The sequence below is a fragment of the Anoplopoma fimbria genome, chromosome 6, assembly GCF_027596085.1.
Source record: "Anoplopoma fimbria isolate UVic2021 breed Golden Eagle Sablefish chromosome 6, Afim_UVic_2022, whole genome shotgun sequence".
Lineage (NCBI taxonomy): Eukaryota > Metazoa > Chordata > Actinopteri > Perciformes > Anoplopomatidae > Anoplopoma > Anoplopoma fimbria.
Genome location: NC_072454.1, coordinates 6,349,941 through 6,361,803, shown reverse-complemented (window position 1 = coordinate 6,361,803; position 11,863 = coordinate 6,349,941). Strand labels below are relative to the sequence as shown.

General features: G+C 39.4%; 1 protein-coding gene across 1 annotated transcript; it reads left to right on the top strand.

Moving 5' to 3' along the window:
- The first annotated feature begins 250 nt into the window (after positions 1-250).
- On the top strand, positions 251-6,624 carry LOC129092613 (acylphosphatase-2-like). The gene is made up of 4 exons (XM_054600619.1): positions 251-320; positions 855-871; positions 1,404-1,513; positions 6,478-6,624. The coding sequence occupies exons 1-4, from the start codon at positions 251-253 to the stop codon at positions 6,590-6,592; spliced, it is 312 nt and encodes a 103-aa protein (XP_054456594.1). The 3' UTR covers positions 6,593-6,624.
- Positions 6,625-11,863: the final 5,239 nt, after the last annotated feature.

Here is an 11,863-nt window from a genome sequence, read left to right as displayed (position 1 = left end):
GCCACATGTGGGTCAGAACAGGATCATATTTGTGAACATAACTAACAGTATGTTATTTGAAGTTGTTGTAGTTTAAATGGACTACAGATACCAACAGCACAGACTGGGTGATTTTCCTTTAACAAATCAGGAGGAAGACATGACCATGTTGGTGCAGAGTGGTGCAGAGAGAGAGAGCAGCGGGAGTATTCACCCGTTCTCTCACAAAAAAACACTTCTTCTCCTCTTCTGTTTTTGTTTCCCTCTCAGGATGTCTGAAGTTGGATCAGCAGGAACCGAGCTGGTGTCGGTGGACTTTGAGATCTCCGGTCACGTTCAAGGTCTGTATGTTTAACTCTCCTCCCTCTTCTTCTTCTCTTTCTCTTTTCTCCTCTGCTCTCTGAGCCGAGGCTGTAAACTGATCTGCTGCTGCTTAATTTAGGATTGGGCAGAGCTCTGCTGCTGGAGACGGTACAGGAATTCAATGCACTTTCACTTACTGCAGCCTAGGGGTTGTTATTATTATTACTTTATTATTAATTAATATTTTTTTTATTTTATTTTATTTTATTTTATTTTATTTTATTTTATTTTATTTTATTTTATTTTATTTTATTCTTTATTTTATTTTATTACACATATTTTATTTTACAAAACGTATTATTAATATTATTATTATTATTAATAACTATTATTATTAATATTAGTTAACCCGAAAATTTAGTGAGCTGTTTGTGTTGGTAAGTGGAAATAAGAAAAACATTTATCCCAGAAAGTTACATATGAACAGATACATTCATGTTATAAACAGGCTTTTATTATTAATCTTCTATATTTCAGACATTTTTCTCTCTCTCTCTCTTTTATTTTGACAGGAGTCTGTTTCAGAATGGTGAGTTTCTCTGTTTGTTCCAATAACCTGCTGTTTTGCCACCAAAGCTACATTCAGTTCACTAACACCATTTTTCCACTTAACAACCTGTAACCTGGCCTCCTTTAAAAAACTTTTAAAAATCTCATGTATGAGGTTCTTCTTTGTTTTTCCACAGTGCTTTTAAATGTACAACCACATGTTTATGATATGTCTTTGTCACTTTGTCACTTTAAGTTTTTCAGTCTGCATGTTTGTGTATGTTTGCCTCAGTGCATACACATGTTTTCATGCATCAACAGGCTGTCTAGGTGTTTTTTATGCTCTGAGTATGTTTCCCCAAGAACCATGTCAAAACTATAACAAGAGCTGATGTAAGAAGACTTCAATTAACTAAATAATTCAGAGCAGAAAACAATAAGAAAAGGTAAATGCATCTATTAAACTAGACTAGAGTGGATTAGTGTTGCTTCTTGTTCGATGGCTGTACGTTCAGTGATGTTTTTCTGATGTTCTTAAATTAATTAACACCTTCCTCCCTCCCTGCTTGCAGTACACAGAGGAGCAGGGTCTGCAGCTCGGCCTGGTCGGCTGGGTGAGGAACACCTACCATGGGACGGTGGAGGGACAGGTGCAGGGTCCCGCTAACAAGGTGGACGAGATGTGAGTACAACGTTGTATAATGCAACACAACAACACGATGACAGCATGGTGGTTTTTCCTGTTTAAATTTTTCTTTTAGAGGACAAAACAACTTGAATACAATGTAACAAACTTGCATACTCTTTCCATACTGAAGGACTATTTATTTATAATGTATCTACAAGTATATAAACATACCAGCAGAGAATTTTTTGAATATTTAATTGTTCCTCATCTTGTTCTTTAGACTTGAGAAAAGTTGTAAATCCACAACGGGACAATTTGAGGTAAAGCACATGCAGTAAACAATGAACATAACGTAACAACAATTAAAAGACAGAACAACAGACAATTAACAAAAGTCCATGATCATGATCTATCAAAAAATAAGACATATTTTGCACATCTATATGTGTTGCACGTCCCTCAAAGCAGAGTTCTAATTATCATAAAACAGCTTTAAGTTACTTGAAACTTACTTGTTTTGTTTTTGTTTGTATTTACACTCATTTTTTTTTGTCTATTTATGGACACAGTACTTTGAATAATGTTATTTTGTCTGGCATTTATTTTATTTTTTGTGTCTGAAGACCCCCATGAAAACGAGATAGTGGATCCCATTAAATTAAAACATCTGATTCCATCCTCTTTGTTTTTGAAACTCTGCTGAAAAAAACTCTCAAAGAGCAAATTGTATTAGTTAAAAGAGAGTTTGCAGACTCATCTGAGCTATTCAACAGTTCTTGTGTTTATAGGTTTTACTTTTCTCTGCCACTAGATGGCGCTCTTTACCTTCACAATGGTCCAGTTTTTGCTTCAGTTCAGTTGATGTCACACACAGAGCTGCAGCATGTGCAGGTTTCTCTCCTGTGTTTTACTTTTTTATTCAGTTCAACTACTTAGAGGAAAAATACGGTATGACCTGATCCTAAACCAGTCCATGAACACATCACTGCACCGTCTCTCTTTCCTTCACTGAATCAGTGGTTATTCCCAATAATCATGATGAACTGCTGAATGTTAGTTAGAGTCTGATGGTGGCACCTTGGGTAGCCTGTCATCAGTTTGTTTTATGACATCCTCTCTGTAAAAGCCGGACTGTAATGTAATGTAATGTATTCCCAATAATCATTATGATGTCACATCCTCTCTGTCCGGCGGGAGTGATGTCACCAGGGTGTGGACGCCTCTCTGAGATGACATCTACCTCAAGGGATCTGCTGCTCCCACACACACACATCCAAAAACAATGATATAATTCTTGGTGTTTGTTTTCATCTCTTTGCTCCACCAGGCGGGTGGAGTTTACTGGTCCAGTTACAGAGAAATAGAATAAGAACATCATTAAAAAGCCATGTGTTATTAAAAAAGAGATTTGTATGGAGGTATTTGGTATTTTAAGGAAATGTACTGTTTGAATAAATGAGTAATAGTTTAAATTAAAAGTGCACAACACAGCTTTCATAGAAGCAGTCTTTGTTGTGGTCATGATTTAGATGTTAAAGGTTAAGATTCGTCAAAAGCCCGTTTGGAACTGGATTTATTTCTGTGGGAGAGGTGGAGGGGTTTTACTGTCACTACATTACAACAAGAGACTGCTAGCTAGTAAACATGGATGTAAACAATAGATTTAAAATTGTTCAAAATGTCGGCCTTGCAAAGGTTTTATGAGAAAATAAATCTTTATTTATAATTTGTTTTTATTTTATTTTATATGTTTTGTCTTTGTATTTCCATGTTGGATTGTGTTTTCTTCTTTTGGTTCTGTTCTTGTCTTGTTTTTTTTATATTGTTCTTATATTTAGGGGGTTTGGACAATGGCTATGTTGTTTATGGCAGAGTCAATCTTCATGGGTAAACCCCGTCCACCTGGCACCAACAGGGAGTCAAATCCAACACTCCTTTCCTTCAGTTCATTTGAGTGAAGCAAACAGCTGGACTACTTTTTCTTTAAGAATAACATCTGCTTTTTTCGTAGTATAAACTTAAAGCAGAAGCACACAACACTGTGAGTGTTACTTTTGTATAAGCAGATGTTATTTTGGGATTGGACTTTTGTTTTTTATATAATAAAAGAGCTGATTAGGTTTAGTCAAATAGCTAATAAATCATAATTAACCTCACTGTGACTTTTATACCCAAACTGATTAACACTCGCTTTCATTGAAGACTTTGAACCCTAACACACACACACACATACACACACACACACACACACACACACACACACACACACACACACACACACACACACACACACACACACACACACACACATACAAACACATACTATACTATTTCCTTCCATTCTATCAGAGATCTTTTCCGTGTCAACGAGCTCACTCTCACTTCCTTCCTCTCGACTCCACTTTCACCCCAACCTCACATCCTGCAGGGCCTGGGAGACAGGAAGCAGCTGTTCCTCTGGGCGTAGAAAGGGAGGAAGTATAAGAGAGGGTGTGGCGAAATAATAATACTGGATGGAAGTTAGGCAGAGACAGGAGAGATGGAAGGAGAAAGGGGAGAGAAAAGGCAAGAGAGGGAGGAGAGAGGGTGTTTGAGAAAATGAAGGAAGGAGTTAAAAAAGGAGTGTAAGAAATGGTAAGAAAGGATGGAGAGAAAGAGGATGAATGTGAGAGCTGAAGGTTGGAGGTGAACAAGTGGGTGGTTTCCACTTTTTCCTCTGAGAAAAATCAAACTCCAAGAGAGCCGAGCAGCTAAACAACCTGGAAAAAAACTGAAGGATGTATGAAAAGAAAGAGAGGCGGATAAAAACAAGGAAGTAACTGAAACAAAAAATGCTCCCTATTTTGGAATTTGCTGGCGCGAAACCAAGTAAACGTGTAAAAAAACATGTCATGGTTACAGAATACAACACCCTGTGCCCTTAAACCCTTGCTTTGGTTAAGAAAAAACTCTTAAAAACAAGAACTTTTAACAGGGAGAAAAAGAAAAAAGAAGATATCTTCATAATAACCAACCTAATAAAATTACAGTGGAGACAATGACAAAATTAAACACAGAAACAACATGGAATGATAAAGGAGAAAAGATAGATGGAAGGGGTAAAGAAAGAAAGAAAGCTTGATGAGGAAAGACAGAGAAAACCAGATGTAACCGGTGTCTCACCCTCACATGATTTGGATTATATTAATCCAAGAACATGGCAGAATTGTGTGTGTGTATGTCTGTGTGTGTGTGTTATATAGACATTATGGGTTAGTGATAAGACACAATTTGAAGGAGAAAGAGAGTAGCACCAGGGGTCCTCTGCTGGATTAAGATCATGGTCAGTGTCCTCGCCGTTAAACCACGGGGCAGTTTGAGCTGCTGTGTTAATAAACTGTAGACAGCTTGTTTAATGTTATGGAGAAGTATTTAAAATGTTGTGAATGGCTGGAAGGTGGATGCACAAAGTAACGCTGAGAAGAGAAGGTTTTTGGAAAGCCATTGCGAAAGTGTCTTAAACCTGCATTCTCTCTAATGACCAACAGGGGGCAACTCCTCACGTTGCAAAAAGAAGTCCAATTATATAGAAGAAAATGATCCTATTTCTCACTTAATTTATTACCTCAGTAAACATGAGTTTATGGGCTTAATCAATAGTTTCAAATCTTCTCCAATACAGTATGATGTTCATTTAGTAAACTATGGTCCCATTTAGAGTAAAATAGACCATAAAGCTAAGTGTTTTCGTCTTAGAGTTTTCAGTTCATGAAAGTTAGTTGTACAATTTTGGTTGCCTAAAAGTGTGTTATTCAGACTTCAGTTGTACTCGGCTCCACTCTCTTGCGTCACTTCTTATTGCAACAAAACAAGATAGCAATGGCCGAAATGCCAAATTGAAGGCAGTTGGAATTGCGAACATTTGGAATGTTTATGTTTACAATTGTGAAATGATTTTAAGATATCAGCACAGCACAGGCCAGCCTGATGGAGGAGGACCGTGATTTATAAGATTATATCATTCAAAAGTTGACATACAAAACAAAAAACAAGATGTCAGTCATACTAAACTGGAATTATCCTTTTTAGGGTTTGGACCCTGTAAATGCACTGTCAATGAGGGTCCTCACAAGTATGGAAGTACGAGCATGTGTGTGTGGATCAAAGGGATCAGTGTGTTGTTTAAGAGGAAAAATGGCAGCAGATTACAAACCAGCAAACATCCAGCTGTTGGAGACTTAATACTAAGAGTTGTGTGTGTGTGTGTGTGTGTGTGTGTGTGTGTGTGTGTGTGTGTGTGTGTGTGTGTGTGTGTGTGTGTGTGTGTGTGTGTGTGTGTGTGTGTGTGTGTGTGTGTATATACAGTAGAGTAGTGGGTCACAGAGCAGATCGGTCGTCTGTAGATGGAGAAGTTTTTTTGCCAAAAAAAAGAAAAGTAGGACAGCTCATCTCACACTCTCTCTCTCTCTCTCTCTCTCTCTCTATCTTTCACTCTCTCTCTCTCTCTCTCTCTCTCTCTCTCTCTCTCTCTCTCTCTCTTTTCTCTATCTCTCTCTCTCTCTCTCTCTCTCTCTCTCTCTCTCTCTCTCTGGCTGAGCTTCAGTCAGTACATCTACGTGGACGTGACCCTGATCCCCTCAAATCTCCTTTAATCTACACACACACACCCTGTCAGAAGCATCACAATCATCAGTGGTACGGTGGTCAAAACTGAGTATTTCTGCTGCAGAGCGCTCCATTCTCAGGGTTAAATATAGCTGCAGGAATGTTTGTATTTTCCCATCATGCCCCTGGTTTGTCCAAATAGTGGTTTGACCCCTTAAAGGCTGTTTTTTTTTTATCTTTTTATTTTTGTCTACCCTTTTGTACCGCAACGATGTTGGTCTTTCTCTCCACTATTTTGGTCCACTGCATTTTCCACCCAACATAAGACTACCTCATTTGTGCAGACGCTGTTTACAAGTTTTTAATCTTATTGTGTGGAACAGATGTACATTATAATATCTATCCTTTTCTTCTTCTACCTGTGTCCTCTACAGGAAGGTATGGTTGAGTAAAAAAGGAAGTCCATCCAGTCGGATCACCAAAGCCTCCTTCACAGACCAGAGAGCCATCGACAAGCTGGAGCTCTCTGGCTTCAAGACCCGCTTCTGATCAACGAATCAAACGTACCCGAAAGACCTTCGCCCCCCCCAGAGAAAAACACTGAGAGCTGTTTCTCACGTTCATATTTTTGCACTAGCTAACGGTAGTGATTTGAGTTAAGATTTTATGTGAATTCCATGAAAGATGACTGTTGAATGAATGACGTTTTGGAGCTGGAGTTTGTTTACAGAAGGACTCAGGTTTGAGTCCAGAGCTGTGGAGAGTTTCAGGCTGAAAATGATTTGTAAAATAAATAAATCTATGGCGATATTTTATTTATGATGAATGAAAAACCTTGGTGTTATGTATAAAACACTCAAAAACACTCACTGCTTGGAAGAAAGTTTTTACTGCAGAAGTTAAAGATTAAAGATTGTCTTTGTGTTAAATTTAGTTAAATGAAAATATAAACCCTTAAGTAAAGTTATGTTATGTTATGTCAAGTTAAGATAAGCTAAATTAAGTTAAGTTAAATTAAATAAAGTTAAACTAAGCTAAGCTAAATTAGGTTAAGTTACAGTGGAAAGCATTCCACCCAGACAGTTAAGTAAGTAAGTAAAAATGGAACATGTTCTACCTAAATGGGTAAATTACAGAAATTGAATTATTCAATCAAATTAGGTTATGATGGAACAATAATAGTAATTCATTTTATCTCAAGAATATCCTTGAAATTCCTTGAACTTCAGGACCAAGTCAGAGTTATAAAAATGAAATGAACAACTAGACATGCCCATCATTTGAGTGACACTTATTCTTTAAATGATTGAAACAACCCTTTAAATCATAGTAATGGTTTGTTCCTAGCGGATCAGTTTCTAGTCCTTTATCAGGTCTGTGAGCAGCAGGTTGCAGGTTTCCATTAAATCCACCACTGTTTATTTATATATAGTATGTCACTGTTTGATGTAAACAAACACAACCCAGCCATGTGAACTGTAAGTCACATGATGTGATTAGGCCTACCTGTCATCTGATCCAATTAAATCACAGCTAGAGAATCCCTGATCGGCTGGCAGCAACAACACAAACCCCGACACAGAGTGAGTGTGTGTGTCTGTGTGTGTGTGTGTGTGTGTGTGTGTGTGTGTGTGTGTGTGTGTGTGTGTGTGTGTGTGTGTGTGTGTGTGTGTGTGTGTGTGTGTGTATTAGCCCTTGTAAATTATTCAGCCGTCCCTTAATAAAGCTTTAGTTTGACCCTTTAACTTTTTTGGCACATGGCAGCCATGACACCTCGACCTCATTAGACGTTTTGTTCGGGTTTCCCTTTGAGAGGCGAGTCAGGGTTACACCTGAGCTACAGTTTGGGGGTCAGGTGCTGTGTATCTCTGACAATGAAAGTTGATTTTTATTGATTAGTGGAGTATTTTTTTATTTTTCATAGATCTCCAAAAGTATCTGTTGTTTATTTTGTAATATTTTGTTACATATTACCTTGAAAAAATGTTTTTTACTCCCCAGTTTACCTCACCAAAGTTATTATGTTTATACTAAGTTCCTCAATCAATCTGATGGACTGAACTGTGCCAGCATACCATCATATACTGCCTTAAGTAAAATGTACTTTCCTTTAAAAAAGGTGCCATTGTTGTGAGCAGTTTCATGTAGGAACTATTTTATTTCAAAGATATTTCCTGAATGAAGCTGCTCCCTGAATGGGGACACAACACATTAAGACCAGAATGAAGCAAAGTTAATAATAGCTACAGGCTGCCATTGCCATTAGTGCCAGTCCCATGATTTATACATCACACAAAGCATTTCATGACTTACACATGACTGTAGTGAAGCTTAAAACAACAGACCAACAAACATAACATAATTTTTATGTATTTATTTTTTATTTATTGATTATTTGTGTAATGTTGTGTGTGCGTGTGTGTGTGTGTGTGTGTGTGTGTGTTTGTGTTTGTGTTTGTGTGTGTGCATTTTTTTCTTCTTTTTTCATGGAGGTCTCGGTCTTCTCCCACTCCTGCTCCTGGTCCTGGTCCTGCAGAGTGTTCCTGAGGTTTTCTGTGGCCTGAAGGAGGGATGTCTTTGGGAGGTCTTTTCCTCCTGGCACTGGATGCGATGTCTCTCAAACTGCTGCTCAGTCTTCTCCAGAGCAGCCACGCGGATCTTGTTTCTTTGCTCATCAAGTTGAGCCACATAGGAGTTTGTCTTTTTGCCAGTGTCCTCCTTCAGCAGGGAGGTTCTCTCCTGCTGAAAGCTGAGGCGCTCTGTCTCCAGCAGGTCTTTTGCCTTTTTCAAGGCCGCTGTGATGTCGTCCTTCCTGGTCTTCTGCTCTGGCTGGTCTTTATGGGAAGCCTGGTACCTCTCCAGCGTTTTCTGAGCCTCCTCCTTCTGTTTGTGGAGAGCGTCCTCCATCTTGCGCAGTTGTTCTTTCAGCGTCCGAGCTTGAACCCTTTCAAACTTCAAGGAGCTCTCCAACGCTCTTGAACGCGCCTTACTCTCGTTGGCGTCGTTGAGCTGTGCCGTCAGGTAGTGGATCGTGGTCTCCAGGTTGTACACCACCGCTGCACCAGAGTCTTTTTCAGCACGGAGCTCTGATTTGAAGGCATCCACCTCTTTTCGATGGGCCTCCTCCTCCGCCTTTATCTGCTCCACTTGAACTTGCAGGTCCTTGGTTTTGGAGGTCTGCAGCTCAAGATCTCTCTCTGATTTCCGCTGCATATGGCAGATTTTTCTCAGCTGGGAGTTCATGGGGTCTGTTTTGTGAGCCTCCTCCTTCTGTTTGTGGAGAGCTTCCTCCATCTTGCGCAGTTGTTCTTCCAGCGTCCGAGCTTGAACCCTTTCAAACTTCAAGGAGCTCTCCAAGGCTGTTGAACGAGCCTTACTCTCGTTGGCGTCGTTGAGCTGTGCCGTCAGGTAGTGGATCGTGGTCTCCAGGTTGTACACCACCGCTGCACCAGAGTCTTTTTCAGCACGGAGCTCTGATTTGAAGGCATCCACCTCTTTTCGATTGGACTCCTCCTCCGCCTTCATCTGCTCCACTTGAACTTGCAGGTCCTTGGTTTTGGAGGTCTGCTGCTCGAGATCTCTCTGAGCTTTCCGCAGCATATGGCTGATTCTTCTCAGCTGGGAGTTCAGGGGGTCTGTCTCCCTGGTGTGTTGAGTCTGAGCCTGGTCCAGCTGGACTTTCAGGTCACATATCTCCTTCTTCATCAGATCTTTCTCATGGCTCCAGCTGTTGTCTTCCTGCTTTTCTTGGAGCATATCGAGGAAATTGGCCAGCAGGTCCTCTCGGATCTCCAGGAGGACTTTCCCCTCAGATTTGCTCTGGGTGAGCCTCGCCTCGCTATCTTTCAGTTCACACCTGCATTGCTCCTCCAGTGAACTGAGGTAGAAGTTGATTGGAGGTTCAACGTCCTTGGAGTTGAACTCCATGTCTTCCAGTGTTGTTTTCTGTTGGACTTCAGTGTTGTTGTCGACTTTATCCATCTTGTTTTTTCTTTCAAGTGCACTTTTAGTTGTCACAGTGAAATTCGTGTCTGTATCAAACCGGTGTCTGAGAATTGTGTCTGAACCAAACTTGGGTCTGAGTTATTATAGATTCCCAACATTCCAACAAATTATATGTGGCTTTGATGACATCATGGATTCTATTCCACCTGTGATCCAAATGGTCATGGATTCTATTCCACCTGTGATCCAAATGGTCATGGATTCTATTTGATTCTGTAATTGGCACAATTGTTGCTATGGATACCAGTTTGATTATGTTTGAATATAAACATGTATTGATTTCTAATGACTCCTAAAATATGGCACAGAAAGGACACTGAAACGTGGATGTCTTTGCACATAAGTATGTGTCAGTTGTGACACCATCTTCTTTAACTCGGTTACCATGTGCGCTCAGCAACCACCTATTAATTAAGACGGTGTATTTATCACAGTACATGTGTCAGCAATAAAAAAATGTATTTGTATACAATCGGTCCTGTACGAGATGTTAATCCTAACTATCACAATTTTATATGATGCTCATAAAGGCAGCAAAATGTGAAGCTGTATTTGTAGCATTTTGACCAGTTATGTATGGCTTTAAAAGTAAGCAATGTCCTGCTGCATCTAACTTTCTCTTTCTCTCTCCTACTGAGTCTCCAATAAAGAAATAAAATGTCATGAAAAGGTCTAATCATAATAAAAACTCAAAGAATCACCACCACATGCACGCAAATACATTTGAATACAAGCATGCCTCTCTCTGTCACAAACACACACACACAAACACACACTCCATATCAATATTTCAGCATCTCTGTGCTGTGTGTGTGTGTGTGTGTGTGTGTGTGTGTGTGTGTGTGTGTGTGTGTGTGTGTGTGTGTGTGTGTGAAAATGATCCTTTAAAAGTATTTTTTTCTCATTAAATATCAGCTCTTAAATCAAATTTAAAAACACGCCGTAGATAAACTTTCAATGTATGTGTGTGCGTGTGTGTCTGTGCTTAGAGACCAACTCTCCCTGGATACATTGTTATTGGACGCTCTGTCGTCATGCCAACCCACCCTGAGACATTACTCACACTCACACACACACAATCAGGACAAGAAGGAGGTGTTAGTTGGCGGTTTGTGTTTGAATAAGATCTTAATGTAATGACATGCTTACATAACATGCTGGAGCACTAAGCCTCCATCCATTATCATGAAAACGCCATGACAGAGCTGTGACGAACTGTGTGTGTGTGTGTGTGTGTGTGTGTGTGTGTGTGTGTGTGTGTGTGTGTGTGTGTGTGTGTGTGTGTGTGTGTGTGTGTGTGTGTGTGTGTGTGTGCGTGGGCTTTAATGGAGTAATAGTCAGTGATTCTCCACAGAAAATCTAGCAACTCTCACTTTAATTTAACGAAAGTGAGACATTTTGTTCATTTTGTACGTTTATACGGTATATTAATTATGTTAATGAGGATAGAATAAATAACAGAAACACCTTATACAGTTGAATCAACACTCACTGAGTATTTAACACTTAAATCGAGTAGTCTTTGTTAGTTTTATTATTTACCCCTGGGTTTTTCCTGCTTTAACAAAACATGTCCGCCATGAAAAAAGGTAAATAATGAAGCTGTTTCTTTTGAACCTTTGGCTCAGAGAGGCGAATTTGATTCAGCTCCGTAAATTCTGACAACAAGAAAAAGATGAAAAATTCATCGTTTTGAATCAAAGTTTCTTGCTTGGAACTTGAATTTCATATCTGCATGATTACAATACATACAATTTGGAAGTGCATGATCACCTCATGCAACAATGGCATGCGATAGGCTTGTCAACGTCACCT

Excerpts from the sequence above, each read along its gene's own strand:
- LOC129092613 (XM_054600619.1), top strand. The coding sequence starts at position 251 with ATGTCTGAAGTTGGATCAGCAGGAACCGAGCTGGTGTCGGTGGACTTT. Across the intron at positions 1,514-6,477 it reads GCTAACAAGGTGGACGAGAT|GAAGGTATGGTTGAGTAAAA; the intron begins GTGAGTACAACG and ends TGTCCTCTACAG.